The sequence below is a fragment of the Pelophylax lessonae genome, assembly GCF_965119305.1.
Source record: "Pelophylax lessonae genome assembly, chromosome: 3".
In the NCBI taxonomy this organism is placed as follows: Eukaryota; Metazoa; Chordata; class Amphibia; order Anura; family Ranidae; genus Pelophylax; species Pelophylax lessonae.
Window position 1 is genome coordinate 519,191,016 of NC_138770.1, and position 25,586 is coordinate 519,216,601.

Here is a 25,586-nt window from a genome sequence, read left to right on the forward strand (position 1 = left end):
GGGAGAGAAATAGAAAAGGGGGAACCTTCCATCCAACTTGGTTTAACAGTCAACCAATGGGGTTTCCACATATATATATTTGCTCATTATCTTCAATCTATCGTCACTAAACATCAATCTTATAATAAAGAAGAGACCTGTTCCCCATAGCACATTCACGTTTTACCTCATGATCAATAAATTCATTACTGCTAGCCAAACACACGTACCATATCTAATCCATTGTTACCATACATCTTAGATTATTTAACCATGGATACCATCTAGCTACAAATATTTTCTTCGCTGAACTTATAGTAGCCATTTTTTTCCATCTTACATTGCTGATTAAGTAATATAACAATATCAGATGGAGATGGTATCTCCTGAGATTTCCATCTTCTTGTGATTAAAAGTTTTGCCGCTAATAAAAGATGTACTTTATAGGTATCTCATGGACATTTAGATGCAAGATCACCATCTCAGGACTTGGAATTATGTTTTTTTCCACAACTTCTGAGATCATAGAGAATATTTTTATTCCAAAATGCTCTAATCGATTTACACTCCCAAAGTATATGGAATAGCGTCCCTTGTTCACCACACTCTCTCCAACATAATGCTGGAGCTAAGGGGTAAAATTTGGATGGTTTAGTGGGAGTTAAATACCAAAAATTTAAAATGTTTTGATCTAATTCTTTCTGACTAAGTAGCCTATACCCTGAATTTGTGATATGAGTGAAACATACAGTATGGGCCACACCCTTCCTTTTTTTTTTTCCTGACATTTTGCAGGTGTCCACAAGGTTTTCTGGAGCACACTAATGTTTTCAGGTGTTTTTTTTTTTTTTTTGTGATAGTTTAGGCATTAGTGTTATTGTTTGTTCTTAGCTGTGTTCATGTCTATGTTTTGAACCTGGGTATGCCCATTAGGCTCTGCTTTGTATCTTACTCTTTTAAAAAATCAAAAAAAATAATACAAAAAAAAAATAAATTTGAACTTTAGTAAATTAACCCCAGAATCCCTGATTAGGCCTGAAGTATTGTAAAATAGTTGGATTGTGAATACACATCTATCCACTCTCTGATGCCAATGGTGAATTATAGCTACGTATGTTCAGATCTTTTGTCGATAGATCAACTAGGGTATACCCAGCCTGCCTGATTCACTTGCGATTATCGCAAGCGACTGCTATAGCCGCTAGCAATAATCACTGTCTTCTCCCGGCAGGGACGGCTTCCCCTACCCGCCCCTGCCCACCAGGAGCAGACAATTGCTTGGCAGGAGGATTTCCTCTGTCAGCACTGTCGGTGTTGATGGGGAAATGGTGCAAATTTCTTCCTGCCTAAGATGGGCAGTGAGAACATGTAGAAACCAAGACAAACTTTAGTTTATAGTAATTTATTCTCAAAGACTCTAACGTCCAGCTTCTGTCAGTTTCTAATAGCTAAAAGGTGGCCATATGCACTTTGAAATTATTCTATAGTGGCCAATCCATTCAATCGATATGCTACACACAGTGGAAGTGGAATTTAAGCAATAACATTTGTAAGATTAGGTAACGAAATCTTTGCCAAATAGTTTGAAATAATCTCTGTAGTAGTTTGGGGAATAATTGTATCCTTTTGAAGATCATATAATGACTGATAATAATGTGCAAAAGCGTTGGCAATATCTCTAGGGTTTGTTAACCTGTTATGTGTGTGAGGGTGAAGAAGTGCTTCTATGTTATTACCAAGTTGTTTAGCCTTCACTTTTTTAGCTAATCAGCGCCCCACCCTATTTCCCAGACCATATTCTTTAGCTTTAAGGACCTTCAGATGATATTCCTGTTTATTTAACAAAAGTAGCCTTAGTTCTTGTCTAAGTTTCAGTATAGTCTGTGTACATTGTGGAGTAGGGGTGATCTGAGGTGTGAAAAGTGAATACACCCCCAAGTGACAATGTACAAATTGGGCCCAAATTGTCAATATTTTGTGCGGCCAGCATTATTTTCCAGCACTGCATTAACCCTCTTGGGCATGGAGTTCACCAGAGCTTTACAGGTTGCCACTGGATTCCTCTTCCACTCCTCCATGACAACATCACAGAGCTGGTGGATGTTAGAGACCTTGCGCTCCTCCACCTTCTGTTTGAGGATGCTCCACAGATGCTCAATAGGGTTTAGGTCTGGAGACATACTTGGCCAGTCCATCACCTTTACCCTCAGCTTCTTTAGCAAGGCAGTGGTAATCTTGGAGGTGTGTTTGGGGTTATCATGTTGGAATAATGCTTTGCGGCCCATTCTTTGCAGGGAGGGGATCATGCTCTGCTTCAGTATGTCACAGTACATGTTGGCATTTATGGTTCCCTCAATGAACTGTAGCTCCCCAGTGCTGGCAGCACTCATGCAGTCCCGGACTGTGACACTCCCACCACCATGCTTGACTGTAGGCAAGACACACTTGTCTTTGTACTCCTCACCTGGTTGCCACCACACATGCTTGACACTATCTGTACCAAATTAATTTACCTTGGTCTCATCAGACCACAGGACATGGTTCCAGTAATCCATGTCCTTAGTCTTCTTGTTTTGTTTGCAGGCTTTCTTGTGCATCATCTTTAGAAGAGGCTTTTCTGGGACGACAGCCATGCAGACCAATTTGATGCAGTGTGGGGTGTATGGTCTAAACACTGACATACTGACCCCCCACCCCTTCAACCTCTGCAGCAATTCTGGCAGCACTCATACGTCTATTTCCCAAAGACAACCTCTGGATATGATGCTGAGCATGTGCACTCAACTTCTTTGGTCGACCATGGCGAGGCCTGTTCTGAGTGGAACCTGTCCAGTTAAACCACTGTATGGTTTTGGCCACCGTGCTTCAGCTCAGTTTCAGGGTCATGGCAATCTTCTTATAGCCTAGGCCATCTTTATGTAGAGCAACAATTCTTTTTTTTCAGATCCTAAGAGAGTTCTTTGCCATGAGGTGCCATGTTGAACTTCCAGTGACCAGTATGGGAGAATAAGAGCGATTAACACCAAATGTAACACACTTGCTCCCCATTCACACCTGAGACCTTGTAACACTAACAAGTCACATGACACCAGGGAGGGAAAATGGCTAATTTGGCCCAATTTGGGCATGTTCACCTAGGGGTGTACTCACTTTTGTTACCAGTGGTTTAGACATTAATGGCTGTGTTGAGTTATTCTGAGGGGACAGCAGATTGACACTGTTATACAAGCTGTACACTCACTACTTTACATTGTAGCAAAGTGTCATTTCTTCAGTGTTGTCACATGAAAAGATGTAATAAAATATTTACAAAAATGTGAGGAGTGTACTCATTTTTGTGAGATATTGTATACTCTCCACGTATATATGCTTTAAAAGCGTCCCACACCATTGGGGGTGCAGCTGAGCCATCATTGCTATAGCACGTGTATTACCAACAGTCAGATCAATACGAGAACCAGATTTGTGTGTAGAGGAGAAACCGGAATATGCCCTGACCCTTGGGTGTTTCTAACGAAAGAGCTCTGTGTAATCTGTGTAATGTGGCCTGAGCACATTGCGGTAAATCAGGGGGATGCACCCTCAAGGTGCAAGATTGGAAGAATCAAGCTGGGGTCCATGAGGGAGTGAAAAATTGAAAGGTGCCAATTTATCAGATATGGTAAGCTCTAACAAGCAGGGCCCTTTGATTCCTCCTGTATTGATTTGTATTGTAACTGTGTTGTCTGCCCTCATGTTGTAAAGCACTGCACAAACTGTTGGCGCTATATAAATCCTGTATAATAATATTAATAATATATGGTGTACAGGACCTTTTGGTTAAAGGGAGGGGGTGGGTATACACATTGACAAAAGCAATAAACAACGCTTTAATTTCTAATAACAAAACAATATATCTTTCTAGTGATAGCTAGAGATTTATTCAGGAGGATAGCCACACCTTTGGCATAGTCTGAATAGGTGGTGTCTAAAGACTATTGGATGGCCTTTGTAGTGCCAGGAGTTTGTTGCCTACCTACAAAAGCAATAACCAACACTTTAATTTCTAATAACAAAACAATATATCTTTCTTGTGGGTCAGTGATAATGTGTAGCATTTTATAAGCTAGAGATTTATTCAGGAGGGTAGCAACACTCCTGGTATAGTCTGAATAGGTAGCATGGAAAGATTGTTGGACAGCCTATGTAGTGCCAGGAGTTTGTTGCCTACCAAGTGTGTTTCTTGGAGGAACAACACGTGGGGTCTGTGACGGTTCAGATACTTGAGCTGTAGTGCCCTCTTAAACTTGTCATTGAGACCCCTAACTTTCCATGAGATTAGTTTTAAGGTCATGACTTAAAAAGGATAGAAGTGACCAAAACAGGAGAACAACATGGAAGCGGAGTAGTTGTCCCAAGGGAGAAAAAAAGGGTAAGTCCTTTGAGGACCCTGACTACAGGATATTATAATGAGTCAGAAAATATCCAAATAATCACAGTAAGCTTGAAGCACATATTCCTACAGTTAACACAATTAGAAACACCCTACTGACCATATTTTCCAACAGTCAAGTAGTTCAGTTTAGATCCCATAACAATAGTGTAATTGCTTTAACAGTGTGGTCCAAGTAGGGACCAGTTCTACATTTCTAGTAGCAACCTTCTTTTTTCACCAAGGAGAGCCAGTGGGAGTGGGGGTAGAGATTTCTTGCATACTGTCAGTATAGAGTTACTTATCGACTGCTCCCTAATGGATAAGAGCTTGTGGCTAGAGAGGGATGAGGGCAAAACTGGCACAAGAGAAAATAGGGTAGGGTACCTTGCCAGGCTATGTCTCAGACTGCTAAGCAGTGGTATAGCCCTCTTACCTAGGTGAGCAGATGACACCTGGGCTTCCCGGCTGAGTTCTAAGTCCTCCAGCACAATAGGGGGCTAAGTATTTGGCATCCACAGGTCGAAATTAGGACATCTGTAGGACAGTTGGTAATGGTAAGAAAGAACAAGAAAAAAAAAAAGCAAAACATAACAGTACCTTTCCATATACAGGAGAACAAACTTTAAAGAACTGACTTTCAGCATCACTGACAAAGGAGCAGATTTATTTATTGCAACATGTTAAGCCAGGTATCCGCTTCCTCTGGTATATCAAAGAATTTTGTAGTGCCTTTGTGCTGGACCCGGAGGCAGATCTGATAGAGCATCCCATACTTGATGTTGCGGTCTCGTAGTTGGCGACGAACATCTGTAAAGATCTGGCGATTATTTCTGCTGAGAAATTGGGGAAAACCATGATAAACGCATTGTTGTGTCGCAGGTTCTGGTACTTCCTGGCCTCGGAAAGTATACAATCACGGTCTCCATAAGTTAAGGGCGAGGGGGAGCCCCTGCAATGGGGCAGTCCATCGGTACTCGATGAGCTCACTCAACTCCATACGTGGGGGAGACCTCTTCAAAGCCTAAAAGCTCTTTAAGCAAGGCTTCTGCAAAGTCTGCCGGGCAGTCCCTTTCTGCACCCTCAGGAATACCCAGGGCTCTGACATTGTTGCGCCTCAAATGATTTTCGGTGGCGTCCAGGAATTTTACTGTTTGTTGTAGCTCAGAGATCCTGCCTGCATGCTGTCCTGTGCGATCCTCCACCGCCAAGACCAGGGCCTCAGACTCTGAGAGGCAGCCTCTGATTTTATCCAGATCATTACGGATGAGATTAGACTCCTCTGCTAGGTGATGGATTCTGACTAAAAGTGACGTCTTGCTGCTTTCATTAGCAGCTAAAATGACACTGGTATCACCCACTGGAGGCTGAGACAGTGAGGGGGCAGAGGCTGATGAAGGTGCACCTTCCTCCGTGACTGTAAGCAGTGCCTGGAGCTGCTTGATTAAGATGGCATCAGCACGTGGAGCTACAGCAAAAGCCATGGCCGTGGATGGCCCTGTGTGAGGCTGAGAGGCAGCTGAGCGCTGTTTGGAAGGCATCGGTGGAACGTTGAGAAGCAGGGGAAGCTCCCGTGACAGGGCAGAGAGAGCAGAGTGGGCTCAGAAAGAACAGGCAGCCGAGGATGGTGAAAGAATGACAGGAGCTCCACAGGAACACATCTGCTAAAGTCCACCTCAAAACATGCCCCCCAAGGCTAAGTTCCCTTTGCAAGGGAATTTGCCCCATAGCTTGTTGAATGTGGTGAAAATGAATTTTGCAAAGAATACATCATGTGCTGCTGTTGTATAAAATAAGATTGTTCATCTGCTCAACAATAGCTGCTCTGGGTAGAAGTTTTGGGACACCTAGTAAAGCAAATAGTAACTGTGCTATCAACACAAAATGTGAGTTCACATTCAGCTCTGCATGAAGTAAATCAACTCTTAGGGGTGAGTTAAGTAAAAAAAAATTTGACTAAAAACAATAAAACAAGGCTGATCCAAAAATGAAAGAATTTCTATGGGGTTATCGTGATCATACCACTTCCTAAAAAGAACACATTTAAAAAGCACAGCAACATGTCAAAGTCACATTACCAACCATAGCCTGTATTTTATGAATGTCCTGTAAAATACAGGCCGCAATCTGCATAGTACAGAAGAATGAGTTATCTGCTTTCCATTATAAATGTCCCTCTTACCTTAGTACCCATGTGTTATGATGCCCTGGGGTACCAGACTTGCAAACTTTTACATTTCTATATAATAATTTATAATATATAATCAATTTAATAAATGTGTGGAATAATATTATTAGCAGTCTATAATTGTTTAAAACCTTTTATTTTTTAGTACCTTGTGTCAAGTGTCAAACATTGTAAAATATTCTACTTTAAATTATTTGCAGTGCTGCCGATTTCAAAAGCACAGGAGAATGTGTTGTCAAATCCACTTGCTCTCAATAAACAAGAACACTTTGATTTAACACCTTTTATCAGGTAAGTTATATAAATTATATATACACCTTAAATAAAAAAACAGTAATTTATGATCTTTGGCTTTGTGTTTTTCATCCTAAGAATGGTAACAACTGATAAATCTACTGCTACAGAGCTGTGATAAGTACGATTGCACCGATACTGATACCAGTATTTGGTATTGGTGATGATACTAAGCATTTTCACCAGTATCGGTACTCGTGCAAATGCACCGATACCAGAAAATTATATTTTCAGGCTTGGTTCTTTCAGCAGTCAGCGGGATTTCCCCACTGACAGCTGAAATGCAAAAAGAAAAGCCGACGATTATCAGTTGTTGAGGAGCGGGGCCACTGCGTCCTTAACAACTGATGACTTTGTTCAGCTGTCAGTGGGTGTCTCCTGTTGAGAGCTAAAGTGTTAAAGAAGTCCTGCAATTGGAGCTGTTAAAAAAAAAAGCAGCCGGGCAATGTTTATCAATAACATTGCGCAGCCGCTAAGACCCCGTTCAGACAGGGGCGACACGACTTGATGGGGCGACCTGTGAAGTCGCGGCGCGACTTGCACGGACTTCATATCATTGAAGTCAATGCAAGTCACCTCCAGGTCGCCCCAAAGTAGTACAGGACCCTTTTTCTAAATCGGAGCGACTTGTGTCGCCCCTATTAGAACGGGTCCTGTGCTAATCAATGGCGAGCGACCCACCGCGACTTGTCAGGCGACCAAGTTGCCTGACAAGTCGTGCTAGTGTGAATGGGGTCTTAAACACTAAGATAAAAATAATTATTGTTCATTTTTGTATCTTTGTGTTTCTTCATTTACAGATCAAAGGGAGGAACTTTGATCTGCAGATAAAGTCAGTTTAAAGCAACCTGTCAAGTAAAAAAACATTTTTTTGAGTGTTTTTTTTATAAAATGTACCTCTTTTTAACCCTTTATTAACCCTTAAGTATACTCTAATCAGCCCTAATTAACTCCTTATTCTCCTCCATTTAATTATTATTTCCCTGCTGATTTTTTTTGTTCACTTCTTTTTTATAAAGTAGTAAAACTTTTTTTTTGTTTGCTTTGTTCGTTAATATTTTTACACCTTTAACATATATTTACACGTTTCACAATGAAAAAAGTGCAAAATGTAAAAAAAAAAAATGTATTTAATTTGTCAATAACTTTGCAATGCTTTGTACCATTGCTGACAGCTGAAGTCTAAACAAGATAGTTGGGGTAGGTATCGGTAATTGGTATCGGACAGCACTAAAAAAAAGTATCGGTACTCTTAATCGTTGTAAAAAAAAAATGGTATCAGTGCATCCCTAGTAATAAGTATTCTAAAAACGGATATTCTCAGACCTAGAAAGGGGAAAGAATGTAGGTAGTTAAAGCCCACTCCAAGCAAAAAAAAGGTTTCCCTTGCAGTGGGGCTTTGCCCACACTGCAAGAGTTAGGAGCTTGTTTTGTCCAGGCTATGGTAGAATGGCGTATACTCATCTGATCCTCTGCTCCATTGCTGTTCCTTTCATCCTCATGTCCAGGACAGGTCTTTGGAGCCTGTGCTTGGCTTGATGACGTCAGGAACTGTCCATCACTCAAGACTGCTAGAGTGCGGATGACACTTGCCTGACGAAGGGACCCTAAGTGGATCCAAAACTTTGCTGTATGTTTATCATGTGACCACAAAAATAAATCCCTTTTGAGGAATCCTTGGTGTGATGATATTTACTTTACTTTGATCATCCATGGTTTCCAGTCTATGGTTCTTACAGCATCCAGCATTACTGAATTGCCATTTTCTTGAATGTGTGCGTAGAAAATATTGTGCTTGGACTTGCTAGAGCGCGGGGGTGCAGGAGCTACAGGGACCAGTCTTGTATGGGGAGAATTTTAGCATCAGGTAAGTATATCTCCCTTCATCTCTCCCCTAGACAAAAATGAGTAGTTAACAGCCCCACTGCAGGAACAACTTTTTTTTTTTTTATGCCAGGACTTCAGCTATAAATGCAGTGTGCAAATAGTACTCACCCTAAGAAACCAAAAACGTGGAGCTATAATTAAAAATCCCACTTTACAAAAATCACTAGGTCACAGGTTAGTATAATTAACTCACAGTATTATCTGGGTTAAAAACAACTTTTTATCATGAAAGAATGACTAAATCCAAGCTCCATCGTGTTATCTTAAGCCTAGGAAAAAGATCCAATGGTCTTCAACTTCCAGGAGCCTTGTAAGTCTCTTGGTTGGAAACACACACTGTGTCTAGTAGACCTGTAGTGAGATAAAATAATTATAAAGGTAGGACATTTTTCAGCTGGAACTTTGTGGAACTTAGTTCCACCACCTCTGACTTTGGCCTTCTGCTCCCTGCTCATCACTTCACAGAAATCCAGCTTTTGTGCTTACAAGTGACAGCTTGTCTCCTAATGGCTGCCATAGATCTGATCACCTTAATGGCTCCCACTGAGTGCAGAATGGGGACAAGGGAGATGCAGGTGCCCAGGATGCAGTGTGGATACCAACACCTCCACTGGATGATCTCCCTGCAGGTGAGAGAGGTGGAGCTACCTACTGTGTGGGGGGAGGAATAAGAGCCGGCTGGGTGCTTCAGCAAGTAAGGTGGAAGATGGTAGAGCTTTAAAGGAAGGGGGGGATATGCGGGCAGTCTGGAGGGGGGTTGCATGCAAAGGTCAGAGCTGGGGAGGGGTTACAGTGAGATGTGGTTAGGGACTGCACAGGCAAGCAGCTGTGGAAGAAGGCTGAACTCTGCACTCTGTGTGTGCGCACCCCTGAACTCTGCAGTCTGTATGTAATGCACTACTGGTATTTAATACCCCTTTAAGACCCTCTCACTGTCAGTGAAACTTGACCACACCCACTATTTGATGCAGTTTGGAAGATGTGTGTGTGGGGGGAGGGGGTTTTGAGGGGTCGTGGTGTAGTCCCTGCACCTATTTTATGAGAGAAAAAGCCCTGTATGAAGGTATCATAGCTGTACTGCACTGGTAAGAAGGAAGCAAAGTGTATATAGTGATCAATACATATGGATGTTCAATGTACATATTTATTTTCAAACTTTACTAAAGACAAGCTGGGGAAATAACTAAACTCTCTGCATCATTATAATGGAGCAGGAAACTGTCAAAAGTGGCTTGCGCCACAGATTCCAACTTGGTATGACCTGTAAGGATGTAAGCTGTCAGTAGACAGCTCATGTCCCTCTCTCTGCCTGTGCAGTGGTCGCCCTACACGAGCAGAGCTTGAAGGGTTAACAAGCCTCCTTCTAACCTCTTGCTCTGATTTGGGTGGGGGCAGGGACGTCAGAGAGATCAGAGCATACAGATCCTGGTCTCTGTTCTCTGTGCTGCCTGTCACAGACACGGCAATACAGAGAACAGATCACTCCATGTTTTTATGTTTAGAAGAGTCATGAAAGCTTGTGCTTGCACCACTCTTTGTTAATCCCCCTCAATGTTTCTAAAGAATTAACACACTTTGTAATATTAATTACATGAAAGGGAACCTGTACTAAGAGAAATACATAGGCATTCAATGATAAAATCTTTTTGAAAATGCCAATTGCTTGACTGTCCTCAGCTTCACCAACCTTGAGTAAGCATGCCAATCAGAAATGTCTGTACATGGCCGGTCTGCATACTTTTTACAAGTGTCTCAGCATACCAATAAGAAAGGTCCATAAACGCCTGGTTTGCATACTTTTTCCAAGCACAAAGCAGTTAAGCTATTGGCTCAGCTGGACAACCAGGTTGTATAGCTAGTGTTTTGAGAAGAGAAGTCAGTATTGCAGCCTCCACACTACCTCACTACCTCACTACCTCATAGTTTTTTTATGAAAGAATGCTATGTAGAATTATAGGGGGGGGGGCATGCCTGACTGGTTATGAAAGATACAGGGGAAGAGCCATCAATCGTTTGAGTCATGTAGATCCTGGCTTCACTAGTTAGGGCATTACAGACCTGAAACATACAACCAGTCTGCCCATTCTTCTTTGACCACTGACATCAACAAGGCATTTCGTCCACAAAACTGCCGCTCACTGGATATTTTCTCTTTTATGGACCATTCCCTGTAAACCTTAGTCATGGTTCTGTGTGAAAATCCCAGTAGATCAGAAGTTTTTGAAATACTTAGGCCAGCCCCTCTGGTACCAACCACCATATCATGTTCAAAGTCACTAAAAACCCCTTTCTTCGCCATTCTGATGCTCAGTTTGAACTTCAGAAAGTTGTCTTCGCCATGTCTAAATGCCTAGGTTGCTGCCATGTGATTGGCTGATTAGAAATTTGTGTTACCAAGCAATTGAACAGGTGTACCTAATTAAGTGGCCAATGAGTGTATATAGAGTCAGTGAAGCCTAAAACATCAGAACTCCTTTTATACTTTCTGCAGACTACTACTATAGCCTACTACAGTACATTTGTAATAGGTGATAGCCAAGGTTCTCTCCACCCTCATGGATCTTGCTGTTTCATTTGCAATATGTCTGGCTGTTTGTGTAAGCATTGTTTTATTACATTCTGTACAAAATTAAATTCCTTCTCCTATTTCAGAAAAACAAAGCCAGAACCAACTTTAAGAGATGAGTGTGTCATTGAGCAGCAAGCATTGCAAAAAGCAGAGGAGATCCGACAATTCAGGCAGCTAAGGGAAGAGGTTTTACAGCACAGGGATCAAGAGAAAAATGCACGAAATTTGCTGAAGCAGAAAGTGCTGCAAATGTACGAAGAGTTACAGGTAACGTACAATGTATTTCAATTAACCTCCTAGGCTAACATTTGGATATTTTATGACAAATCAATGTTAATTGGTAAAGAAAAGCTCCAAAACAAGGAACACTAAAAACTAAAAACAAAAATTTTAATTATTTATTTCTATCTGCTCTTTTCTGGTTTGTACACACTGGTGGAGATTTATGCTGGATACACACTATACAACTTTTGTTGTTAGATTCTCTTAGATTTACCTTCAACTATGTAGTGCAAGGGCCTGACTGACTGCATACAAATTGAAAGTGTTTAGGTTGACCTCATATTATATGGTTTTGGTAAATCTAAAGGAAGAAAATCTAAAGACAATTGTATAGTGTGTATGACCCATTACTAAAACTGAGGTACTTAGAATCTGGTGCAGCTGTGCATGGCAGCTAATTAGCTTCTAACTTCAGCTTGTTCAATTAAAGCGGGATTCTGCCCCCCCTCCAAAAAATAATAGGACACTTACCTGTCCTGGAATCCAGCGATGTCGGCACCCCATACGATGTTTCCATTGGCTGTCAGGTGCTGCCGTCGCTATTGCCAGTAAGGGAACCCGGCAGTGAAGCCTTGCAGGTTCACAGTCGGTTCCCTACTGCGCATGCGCTACTCTTTCTTACTGGCCCAGCAGCAAGGAAAGGAAAAGGGGGGAGGAGGGGGCCCGAATTGCTGATGTATCTCGCCTCAGCAAGGTCCGACGAATGTGGGGACAGGGTACCTGTCAAAAACAGGTAGCCACTACCCCCTCATCCCCCCCCCCCCCCTCCTGAAAGGTCAGGGAAGGAGAAGGGGGGAGGAGAGGGCTGAACTGCTGACGTATCTCGCCTCTGTGAGGTCCGACGAATGTGGGGACAAGGTACCTGTCAAAAACAGGTCCCCCCCCCCCTCCCGAAAGGTGCCAAATGTGGCACCGGAGTGGGTGAGGAGTCAGATAAGTGTAAGTTCCACTTTTGGGTGGAACTCTGCTTTAAGCTTTGAAAATAAAACCTGGAAGCTGATTGGTTTTTATGCAGAGCTTCACCAGATTTTGCACGCTCCAGTTTTGGTAAATCCCCCCCACTCTATTTAGCACAGAAAACAGAGAAATGCATATAATACAGTTTAATCTCAAAACCTATTTGGTGAAGTTTAAAAAAGAAAAATATGGCCTCCAGTTTTTGATCTTATAACCCAAGTAGCGCAGTTAACCATCCCTATGACCCCAGGCTTGGCACTATTCTCATTGGACATTGACATGGTTCCTCCTAACCTTAGAAATTTGGTGAGTCCTATTTTTCTAGCGGCTCGCCTTACATTAACCAAACACTGGAACGAGCCTAACATTCTATATGAACGACACATGTTCATGCCAACTACGAACTGCTCTTTGCTACTTCCAATGGGAAATATCATTTAGCCTTAACCATCTGGAAACATTGGTTAGAGTGGTATCATGAATCCTGTTTTACTTGATTACTAATGTTAGTCCATTGCGACTTAAAGGTAAACCTACATACTTCCTACCTACCTTTTAATTTTTCTTCAGTATCTTTATCCACATTTATGGTCATCATACACCGATTCTTGACTGTGTTTTCTCTAGTTTATCTATGTTTGCTCAAGAACCTCCATTTTGTTGGGAGGTTTCAAATGTTTGTTCTGATTTTGTATGTGCATTACTGCTACAATGTTGGTTTTCTGAATATTTAAGCATTGTTGCTTTTCTATGCTCACATGCTTGTTTTTTCTTACAAAACTCAATAAAGGCCTATTGAAAGTAAAAAAAGAAAAATCAAATAAAACTCTGGTTGCAGAGTGTTTTACAACGACTTTACTAGAATTATTTAAAAACTGTTGGAATTTAAATGCATATATTTTAATAAATTTATCGTCCTAAACTATACCTGTAATTTAGTATTGGGCATAGTAGGTAGGAGGGTAGAGACAGTAAACACTATACTCAGTTCTTTCAATGATTTAGGTCTAATTATGAGCTATGATGTTAGAGGTCTGCTAAGGTCTTTCTACATGCATATCCTGGTGCCATAGCAGAAGATGCAGGCTAGGATAAGCTTGGTCGGGAGGTTTGATATACAGGCTACTAATATGCAAATGCCACACTAAAATGGAGGATCAAGAAATCCGATTACCCAGCTCTGTATTGGCATGGTGGTCTGGAGTTTTTCTTTTTTTAGATCAGCTTTTGAGGTTGCAGATAAGAGCAGAAGATCCTGAGAGCCGCACTTCAGAACAAGACCAGCTGTGTGTGGCCTGGTGGGGGTCCAGGCTGAGACTGCCACTTGTCTACACACAGCAGGCCTTGTTCTGATGTGCGGCTCCCAGGATCTTCTGCTCTTTTCCGTCAATTTCTGGAGCTTGGGGGGGCTCCTTCCCAGCCAGACAGCAGCAGACACAGGACTACACTTTCTAGCAGCCTGAGCGGCTCACATACATACCATGGGTTAGCTTTTGAGCTTGTAATTAGACCTGCAGATTATCGTACTCAATATTGTCATTTTGACTGCCTGATTTGTCAACACTTAATTTTTCTTTAAAGCTGTTTTTCTGCTAATTTTTGCAAAGTATAAACCACTAACTAAAAGGAAAAAAAAAAAAACAAGAAAAAAAGAACAGCAAATTTAAATCCTGCAAAGAGTTTTGTAGGATCACATCAGGTAAACTGCTGGTGGAGCAGTTTTCTTTATCTCACCTGCTTCTACTACTCTCCTTTACTAACTGATCTAACAGCAGAGGGCCATGCTTAGTGTATGTCTTTTTAAATAGAGCCAAATGGTGCTAGTGCTGACGATACTGCGATACCATATTTGTTAAGCCCTGGTAAATGCATATGTAAGGATTAGAATTACTTAGTATCTGCCTTCCTGTAGTTCTCTGCAGGCAGTCTGTACTGTGTGCACCTACTGGGAGACTCCCACAGGTGTGCTCTTCTATATAGGTTATGCATCACAGTAATGATGTCACTGCAATTTTTTTGCAAAGGTATGTAGTGCACAAAAATTGGATTTAAATAACTTGAGGTGATTGAGCAATATATTTAAATTAAGTTTTTATGCTTGAAGTTTAACTTTAACATTACATTTTTAAATGCTCTACAATTGTCATTACTGCTGCAACAGATACATGGTTTACATCACCTGTGTAACTATATGTAACTATAGTAAGACAGCTGGGGCAGCTGCTCCATGGTCCATCCGTGCACAGCCATGTCCTGTACAGCAAAATAGCAGCCCAGCTTACAAACAACTCCCAAGTGCCCTCTCGGAGTTCCAGAGCTGCTTCATCATGAACCTTCAAGTTCTTGACAAGCAGTAATAGAGCTGTGTAGTGTCTGTGTAGCTGTCAAATTACTTTTTGGAAGGCTGTGGAGGAAAGCTTAAGCATCGGTTTCAACTGAAAAATTGGGAGCCTCTTTATTTGGAGAATAAACCAAAATGTTTCTGCACTGGAAGTTTATCCATAGGCATTCATTTAACAGCTGTTTAAATACCTGAAATGCTACAATATATACAGTGGGTACGGAAAGTATTCAGACCCCCTTAAATTTTTCACTCTTTGTTATATTGCAGCCATTTGCTAAAATCATTTAAGTTCATTCTTCTTCCTCATGAATGTACACATAGCACCCCATACTGACAGAAAAACACAGAATTGTTGACATTGTTGCAGATTTATTAGAAAAGAAAAACTGAAATATCACATGGTCCTAAGTATTTAGACCCTTTGCTGTGACACTCATATATTTAACTCAGGTGCTTTCCATTTCTTCTGATCATCCTTGAGATGGTTCTACACCCTCATTTGAGTCCAGCTGTGTTTGATTATACTGATTGGACTTGATTAGGAAAGCCACACACCTGTCTATATAAGACCTTCCAGATCACAATGCATGTCAGAGCAAATGAGAATCATGAGGTCAAAGGAACTGCCTGAAGAGCTCAGAGACAGAATTGTGGCAAGGCACAGATCTGGCCAAGGTTACAAAAAGATTTCTGCTGAACTTAAGGTTCCTAAGAGCACAGTGGCCTCCATAATCCTCAAATGGAAGACGTTTGGGACGACCAGAACCCTTCCTAGAGCTGGCCGTTCGGCCAAACTGAGCTATCGGGGGAGAAGAGCCTTGGTGAGAGAGGTAAAGAAGAACCCAAAGATCACTGTGGCTGAGCTCCAGAGATGCAGTCAGGAGATGGGAGAAAGTTGTAGAAAGTCAACCATCACTGCAGCCCTCCACCAGTCGGGGCTTTATGGCAGAGTGGCCCGACGGAAGCCTCTCCTCAGTGTAAGACACATGAAAGCCCGCATGGAGTTTGCTAAAAAACACCTGAAGGACTCCAAGATGGTGAGAAATAAGATTCTCTGGTCTGATGAGACCAAAATAGAACTTTTTGGCCTTAATTCTAAGCGGTATGTGTGGAGAAAACCATGCACTGCTCATCACCTGTCCAATACAGTCCCAACAGTGAAGCATGGTGGTGGCACCATCATGCTGTGGGGGTGTTTTTCAGCTGCAGGGACAGGACGACTGGTTGCAATCGAGGGAAAGATGAATGCGGCCAAGTACAGGGATATCCTGGACAAAAACCTTCTCCAGAGTGCTCTGGACCTCAGACTGGGCCGAAGGTTTACCTTCCAACAAGACAATGACCTTAAGCACACAGCTAAAATAACGAAGGAGTGGCTTCACAACAACTCCGTGACTGTTCTTGAATGGCCCAGCCAGAGCCCTGACTTAAACCCAATTGAGCATCTCTGGAGAGACCTAAAAATGGCTGTCCACCAACGTTTACCATCCAACCTGACAGAACTGGAGAGGATCTGCAAGGAGGAATGGCAGAGGATCCCCAAATCCAGGTGTGAAAGACTTGTTGCATCTTTCCCAAAAAGACTCCTGGCTGTATTAGATCAAAAGGGGGCTTCTACTAAATACTGAGCAAAGGGTCTGAATACTTAGGACCATGTGATATTTCAGTTTTTCTTTTTTAATAAATCTGCAACAATGTCAACAATTCTGTGTTTTTCTGTCAGCATGGGGTGCTATGTGTACATTTTTGAGGAAGAAGAATGAACCTAAATGATTTTAGCAAATGGCTGCAATATAACAAAGAGTGAAAAATTTAAGGGGGTCTGAATACTTTCCGTACCCACTGTACTTAAATAATAATACAGGGCCCCCTACAAAATAAAATGAAATATAAAATTGTACAAAAACATCCACCATAAGCATGTGATAAATATAAAGGTTGATAATTCAATTAAAAAAAAAAAAAAAAAAACACAATATGTGTAAAGAAATGCAGAATTAAACCATACACATGTAAAGCAATGTGACATCAGATGGCTCATGGTGCACCACTCTGATATGCTCGGTGAGCATTTGGTTTTGTAACCACTTGAGTCCCAGACCTTTTTTGTTGCCTAAATCTCTTTGAATCCCAGAATATTCATTTTGTGCGATGTATTAGTTCTACACATACTGTACAATATACCTTTTAGCATTTGTAGTCTACCTTACTGTCTTATACTTTGTGTTTTTTAGGACAGATAGGGCTTTAACTTTGGTAACAATTGTTACATATATTTTTATTTCCTTTGATTTTATTGAGAAAAAATAGTAAAAAAAATAAACGTGTTAACATATTTTCTATATTTTTACAAAAAAGGCAAAACTATATATATATATATATATATATATATATATATATATATATATATACACAGTATCTCACAAAAGTGAGTAGACCCCTCACATTTTTGTAAATATTTTATTATATGTTTTCATGTGACAACACTGAAGAAATTACACTTTTCTACAATGTAATTTAATTGTATCAATCGATTTACAATCAATGTAATGTAAATTGGGCCCAATTAGCCATTTTCCGTCCCCAATGTCATGTGACACATTCGTGTTGCAAGGTCTCAGGTGTGAATGGGGAGCAGGTGCGTTAAATTTGGTGTAATCGCTCTCAGTCTCTCATACTGGTCACTGGAAATTCAACATGGCACCTCATGGCTGAAGATCTGAAAAAATAATTGTTGCTCTACATAAAGATGGCCTAGGCTATAAGAAGATTGCCAAGACCCTGGAACAGAGCTGCAGCACAGAGGCCAAGACCATACAGCAATTTACCAGGACCGGTTCAGGTTTACCAGCAGTTTACCAGGACAGGTTCCACTCAGAAAATGCACGGTTATCATGCTTAGATAAGTGGGAAAGGGATTTGAACCGTACATTTACACAGAAACAGGAGCAGGCTATGTATAATCTTGCATTGAAAATTCCTATTTGTACCAAAACCCAAGAAACCAATTATAACATTTTGTTAAGATGGTACCGTGTCCCCTCTCTTCTGCATAAATACTATTCACATGTCTCAGATAGCTGTTGGAGATGTGGAGAGGAGTTGGGAACACTCTTACATATTTTTTGGTCTTGCCCCAAACTAAGAGAATTTTGGGAGGCTGTCCGAGAACTGGCACATGAATTTAAGGACCTTGAGATCCCAATGGACCCAGCTCTGTTTCTATTGCATGTTTTGGATACCCCCTCTGAGAGGATATAAAACGTCAGTTGTATATCATATATTAAATGCAGCTAAATCATGCATTCCAATGAGATGGAAATCTCAGTTACCACCTACTATTAGGGACTGTATATGTAAAATTGAAGATACTAACAAAATGGAAGATTTACGATTCACAAGACTACACAAAAAAGGAATGTATGAAAAGACTTGGGGCCCTTGGAACTCCTTTATCTTTTCAGAGAGAGGATAAAACATGCTTAGTCAGGGGAAGGCTCAAGTCTGAAATCTATAGGGCCGGTAAATGGGAGAATAACAATATACATATCTATAACCCCCTTCCCCATTAAATGGGGTTCAGGGGTGTCTCCTCTTTTTTCTCTCTTTGCTTTTTTTTATAAAGGGGAGGGAAGGAGGAGGGAGAAGGGGAGAGGAAAGAGAGGGAGGGGGAAGGGAAAAAAGAAAAGAAGGGAGAAAAAGGAAGGCAAAATGAACAATATTATCAATGCAGGAATTATATAACTTGTTTTATTACTTTTGAATGTTTGGTATGTCAGATTGCATAATGAAGGGCAATACTTTAATATCCTGCTGATATAGATATACTATTTTTGAGCGTTTATATGCCTATCTTTTGCTTTTGTTTCTGAGAGAGACATGACTGATTGTTGATGACTATCTAGTGGTGTAATTATTTGATGTGAAATGTCAGTTTCTTTTTGTTTTTGTTTTTCTCTTTCTTGAATGAATAAATAAAATATAAAAAAAAAAGAAATAGGCTATAAGAAGATTACAAAGACCCTGAAACAGCGGTTTAACAAGACAGGTTCCATCAGAACAGAATTCGCCAAGGTCGACCACAGGAGTTGAGTGCACATGCTCAGCGTCATACCCAGAGGTTATCTTTGGGAAATAGACGTATGAGTGCTGCCAGCATTGCTGCAGCGGTTAAAGGGGTGGGGGGTCAGCCTGTCAGTGCTCAGACCATACGCCACACACTGCATCAAATTGGTTTGCATGGCTGTCGTCCCAGAAGGAAGCGTCTTCTAAAGATGATGCACAGGAAAGCCCGCAAACAGTTTGCTGAAGACAAGCAGACTAAGGACATGGATTACTGGAACCATGTCCTGTGGTCTGATGAGACCAAGATAAACTTCTTTGGTTGACATGGTGTCAAGCATGTGTAGAGGCAACTAGGTGAGGAATACAAAGACAAGTGTGTCTTGCCTACAGTCAAGCATTGTTGTGGGAGTTTCATGGTCTGGGGCTGCATTAGTGCTGCTGGCACTGGGGAGCTACAGTTCATTGATGGTACCAATAACTCCAACATGTACTGTGACATACTGGAGCCGAGCATGATCCCCTCCCTTTAGAGACTGGGCCGCAGGGCAGTATTCCAACATGATAACGACCCCAAGCACACCTCCAAGATGACCACTGTCTTGCTAAAGAAGCTGAGGGTAAAGGTGATGGACTGGCCAAGCATGTCTCCAGACCTAAACCCTATTGAGCATCTGTAGGGCATCCTCAAATGGAAGGTGGAGGAGAGCAAGGTCTCTAACATCCACTAGCTCCGTGATGTCATCATGGAGGAGTGGAAGAGGACTCCAATGGCAACCTGTGTAGCTCTGGTGAACTCCATGCCCAAGAGGGTTAAGGCAGTGCTGGAAAATAATGGTGACCACACAAAATATTGACACTTTGGGCCCAATTTTGACATTTTAGCTTAGGGCTGTATTCACTTTTGTTGCCAGTGGTTTAGACATTAATGACTGCGTGTTGAGTTATTTTGAGGGGTCAGCAAATTTACACTGTTATACAAGCTGTGCACTCACTACTTTACATTGTAGCAAAGTGTAATTTATTCAGTGTTGTTACATGAAAAGATAGAATAAAATATTTACAAAAATGTGAGGGGTGTACTCACTTTGGTGAGATACTGTAGTTATAAAGTGCTTGTGCCTCAGCTTTTAACTTTTCAGACAGAATTTTCCCTTTTTTAATTGCTGTCTTACTTTTGCCTTCATTAATTTTATGTTTCAATGTTTTTATTGAAGTTTTTTGGAAAGAAAGTGTTAACAGTGCACTAGGAGCCAACATGGCTCAGTTACTTCTTATGTATACAGTAAATATCTCAGAAAACAAGACATACATTGGTGCCAATGCAGAAAAACACAAAAGCAAAATGGGTAGTCAATAAGACTGTAACCTAAAATGTAAACTTAAGTTAGGCATCCAACCAACAGTGTGAAAGCATAGCGACACATAGACAGACAGACAGCGCCCCCGCTATTACACCCTACAGGACCGACGGTCCGGGCCCGACCCCCCAATGGCGCCCCTACGAGAACTTACTGCGCCCTCCCAGAGGGGACGAACCCCAACCCCGACCCCTATATCAAACCCTCCACTAGTGGGGGGCACAGCCTGTCGTCCGTGCACTGTCAAAAAAAAAAAATACCAGAAATTAAGAAAAAAGAGAAAAAATAGATAGAAGGAAAGGGACCAGACTGGGGGAAAAGGAGGAAACAGCAGGGGAGGGCAGCAGGAATGGAAGAGTGAGAGAGGAGAAAGAGACATCAGCGGCTATGGAGAAAATAGAGGGTCGAGGGTCGACACCCAGGCCCCGCCCACCCCACCGGGGGAAATTCCCCCAACAACAACTCATCCAAGGCTACCAAGGCACCCGATCACCCCTATGAGGGGCCCGCCAGCTACCTTATCCAGGGGTCCCAAGTTTTATCAAACATGCGCATCCTATCATTCAATATTGCCACCATCCGTTCATTTAACATGATCCAGGTCAGTTTGGCTTTCAAGAGCTCAAATGGCACCACGGGGGTTCGCCATGAGCAGGCTATGGCTATTTTAGCGGCCGTGAACACAAAGGCAATGAGGCGCTTAGCGGGCTTAGTTGTTCCCTCCACTGGTTTACCCAGAAGGGCATTTTGGGGGTCTTTAGTTAAATTGACTTGAGTCAAGGAGTAAACAAAATTGTAAACTCGGATCCAAAATCGGTGGACTTTCGGGCAAGTCCACCACGTGTGGAGCACCGTACCCGCCTGGCCACATCCCCGAAAACAATTGGGGGATGCAGTGCTCACCGTCGCTGCCAACCTGACCGGAACCATGTACCAACGCAAAAACACCTTAAAGTTTGCTTCTATCAAGGAAGTATTAAGTATGGATCTAGAGTTAAACTGTGCTAAAGCACTCCATTCCGCCCTTTCCAGAGACTCTCCCAGATCCTCCTCCCAGGGTAACATGTATGGCAGTTTACTGTCATCTCTGTGGAGTATATTATAAATCATAGATATGTAGCTTTTTTGCTTGTCTAGTGTGCGGCAAAGATACTCCATTGGTGTGGAGGTAGTGATATCGCTTTTTCGCCTAAGGGAGGCTGCGAAATGGGAGATCTGGGCGTAGCGAAAGTACTCCCCCTCAGGGAGGGAATACTTCTCCTGCAGTTCGGACCTGGTAAATAGTCCTCGGTGGTCGCATAAATCCGCCAACCTGAGAAACCCCTTGTTTGTCCACCAGTCAAACATTGCCGGGGTCAGACCCGGCGGAAACAAAGGGTTGCCCAGTAGGGGCGCCAGCGGAGCATGGAGGGACTTAAAGGAGCGCCTGCCCGACAGCCTATCCCAAACCCCCAGGGAGTGGGAGAGGGCAGGACAGAGCACCCCCGGTCTGTCCCTAGCTCTTAACCACAACGCGTGGTGGACCGGAACCCCCAAGTGGGCCGCCTCCATGTGCATCAAAATCGGGAGAGGGTCCCGGGAGTGGAAGCGTACCAGTTGGGCCAACTGAGCGGCATGGTAATACTTGCTCAGTTCCGGGACCCCCAGTCCCCCTCTGAGTTTAGGGGTATAAAGAGTCCGTCTATTGACTCTGGGCCTCTTGTCCCCCCATATAAACCGGATGACCGACCCCTGAAAATCCTTAAAATCGGTCATGTTAAGCATTATGGGTAGAGTGCGAAACAGATACAATAATCTAGGCAATATGTTCATTTTCACAGAATTCAACCTACCGAACTATGACTGGGGGCTAGCAGACCACGTAGCAAGATCTTCCCGTAGTTTTTTGTATAAAGGTGGGTAGTTACAAGCATAAAGGGTAGTTATTGAGGCCGTGAGATGAATTCCAAGGTATGGCAGTGACCTCTCTTGCCATGCAAAGGGAAAGTTGTCACTGAGGGCAGATAGGGTAGTACTATCTAGTGTTAGATTCAGAGCCCGAGATTTGGAGGGGTTTATTTGGAGACCTGAGATGGACGCAAACTCCGCCATGTCCTTAAGTAAATTGGGGATAGAAATCAGTGGGGCCGAAAGGTACATCAAGATGTCCTCCGCAAATAGGGCGCACTTATGCTCCACCCCCCCACAATGTAAGCCCTTAATGTCCGGGTTGGATCGCAATTTAATGGCCAATGGTTCCAGGGCTAAGATAAATAAGAGCGGGGATAAAGGACACCCCTGTCTAGTGCCCCTCCTAATGTGCAGGAAAAGGGGATCCGTAACCCTTAATAGACAGTTTCGCAACTGGGTCACTATATAACATGCGGACTAGAGATAAAAAATGTTGTCCAAAGCCAAAGCGCTCCAGTGTCTGTAAAAGATATTCCCAGGACAGGGAATCAAAGGCCTTATGAAGATCGAGGGATAGTAGCATGTCCTTTCTGGGGCCTACGTTATCCCAGTTAGATTGGAGGGCTGAAATCACGTCTATTGCACGCCGGGTCTGGTCGGGCGCCTGTCGGCCCTGCACAAAGCCGGCCTGGTCAGGATGGATATATTCCGCCAAAAAAGTGTTGAGCCTAGTTGCCAGCACCTTCGCCATAATTTTAAGGTCAACGTTGATGAGCGATATCGGCCTGTAGTTGAGACAGTCCCAATGGTCCTTGCCCGGTTTCGGCAGCACATGGATATACGCATTATTTTCATATGTCGGGATGGGGGTCCCTGTTCTAATAGAATTAAAGTAGGAGCAGAGATGGGGGGTCAGGGTCTCGTGAAACTTCTTATAATAATGGCCAGAGAAACCGTCCGGTCCCGGCGCTTTATTAGGGTTGATGGATTTGATTGCTGCCAATATTTCTGTGGTAGAGAACTCCCTGTCCATAATCTCCATATGGGGGGAGGAAAGGCTAGGGAGGGAGATATCCCTGAAAAAAGGCCGCTACCGCGGACTGTCCGAGCGGCTGCGGTTGGGAATAGAGCTTTGTGTAAAAGTGATAAAATTCGTTGACCACTAATTTGGGGTCCTGTGACCGGAGACGAGACCGAAGCCTCAGTTTTGGTAGTGCTGGGGAATAGAGTCTCGGGGCCAGTTTGCGAGCCAAAAGTGTGTGCGGTTTATCGCCAAGTGTGTAATAGCGATTTCTCGACCAGCGAATGGACTTTTCCGCTTTAGTGGTCAAGCTAAAATTAAGGGCCACCCGTGCCGCGTCAATTTTGTGTCTGATATCCACCCCCGGATGTCTCTTCTGCTCCCTTAGGAGGTCCCTCAGCTCCGCATCCTGACGCAGTATCTCCCCGTCGCGTTCCCTTTTTTTTTCGGGAGGCAATCTGGATAAGCTTGCCTCTAATCGTCGCTTTATGCGCCGCCCATACCATGGCCGGGGATGTATCAGTCGATGGGTTGTCCAGAAAATATTGATGTAAGCAATCGGTTACTTCCTTAAGTATAAGGGGGTCATTCAGTAGGGAGGCGTTGAGCCTCCAGGCGGAAAATTTAGGTTTAGTCCACAAGTCAGAGACGGTCATCACTACGGGGGAGTGGTCAGACCACGGGGTGGGAATGATTCGTGTCTTTAGTACAAACGGAAGGAGAGCCGACAATGCAAAGAGGTGGTCTATACGGGCATACGTCTTATGCGCATGAGAGTAGTGGGTGAAATCGCGCGTCGTGGGATGATCATTCCTCCACACGTCCACCAATCCTGTGGAGTGCAACAATCTAGCCAATTTAACCCCCAGACGCGGGGCATGTTTCAGAGAGGCACGCAAGGCGTCCGACCTATCCATGACCTGGTCCAAGGGGACATTACTGTCACCCCCAAACACTACATGTCCCGTCGCACGCGGCATCACCACGCTCAGCATTTCCTGGAAGAATTGAATTTGCCCCACGTTCGGAGCATAGTAGGAGACAAAGGTTACGTGGTGCTCATTTATCCTGCCCTGGACCATGAGGTATCTTCCCTCCCTGTCTCTGATCACCTCTTTAGGTGTGAACGGGACCCTCTTGGCTATACAGACCGCCACCCCCCGTTTCTTCGCTATTGGACATGTAACAGATGGGAAATTCGGCGCTAAGTTTTTTGGGTGCTGAAGTGCGAGGGAAGTGGGTCTCCTGCAATAGGAGGACATCGATTCCCTGTTTATGGTAGAACTGAAAAGCCTTTGTTCGCTTCACCGGTGCGCTAAGGCCCTGGACATTATGTGTCAGAATTTTAAAGTTACTTGGCAAGGGGTTCGTCATTGTGGTTCGGTAGGTTGTACTCGCCTGAATGTCATGATGGATGAGCCGCCTCTCCTCCCCACCTCCGGGAATGAGCCATCGGGGCCCGGATGTCGAGTAGTCGCCATGTCAGAAGGGAAAAAGAAAAAGGGGTTAGAAGAAAGACAGTAAAGTAAAAAAAAGAACACAAAAGAACAAAAGGTCCCCCGCCTTCCCCCCCGCCGCCCATATGGCGGGAAGGGGGGGCGTAGGGTATGCTAGTAGTACCAACAATTTATGCAGTGTAAGCTGGTTGTGGGGTCCAGCACCCCATGTATATTCGCGAGGTTGTTCCCTGCACATAGCAGCGAGCAAGGTCGCAGAAAGTGGCATGCGGAAGCAACCCGGCTCGCTTCAATCCATGCCATAGAACCATGTCACTGTAAGAGAAAAAACATAGTGAAACCATAACTTCCCGAATCACCAGTCAAACTAATGGGAGTCCCGCAGATCCCCTGATAACCCTCCGCCACCGACCAACCACAGCATGGCCGACCGGCAGCCAGAGGGAAAAACCCCCCCCCAACATTCCCATCCCAACAGATACTGCAACCTTGTATTCCCCGTGGTGGGGAGGTAATAGCGTCCGTGTCTGAACAGCAGAGTCCGGAGACCTCTGAAGTGCGAACAACAAGAGACAGCATAATAAACCTGGAACGGCTGTCATAAACAATAGGAACCCTCGAGTTCTGGAATCCGGGTTCTCAGCTAAGGCTTGCATCAAAAAAAAAAAAGAAAATTTTTGGTGTAGTGGGAGCCGGCAGACCAGCGTCTGCTTAGCACAGTCTACAGGTAGAGTTCGGCCAAAAAACTAAATGTAAAATATAAGTGAAGGCGTGAACGAACAAAACAGGTTGGCCCCTCGTCAAAAAAGAAGTAGAATGAAGTGGAGCAGGTGAGCCGCAGCATTTCACGTCGGGGTGCGTTGTTTAGTGTTACCCCTCTTGGC

General features: G+C 43.2%; 1 protein-coding gene across 1 annotated transcript in view; it reads left to right on the forward strand.

Annotated features, from left to right (window-relative positions):
- Nucleotides 1-25,586, forward strand: part of ADGB (androglobin) — a 488,973-nt gene that overhangs the window by 457,290 nt on the left and 6,097 nt on the right. The window contains exons 31-32 of the mRNA XM_082252536.1: nt 6,779-6,869; nt 11,412-11,595. Coding sequence (XP_082108662.1) covers nt 6,779-6,869; nt 11,412-11,595 — 275 coding nt within the window. The remainder of the gene's footprint in view (nt 1-6,778; nt 6,870-11,411; nt 11,596-25,586) is intronic.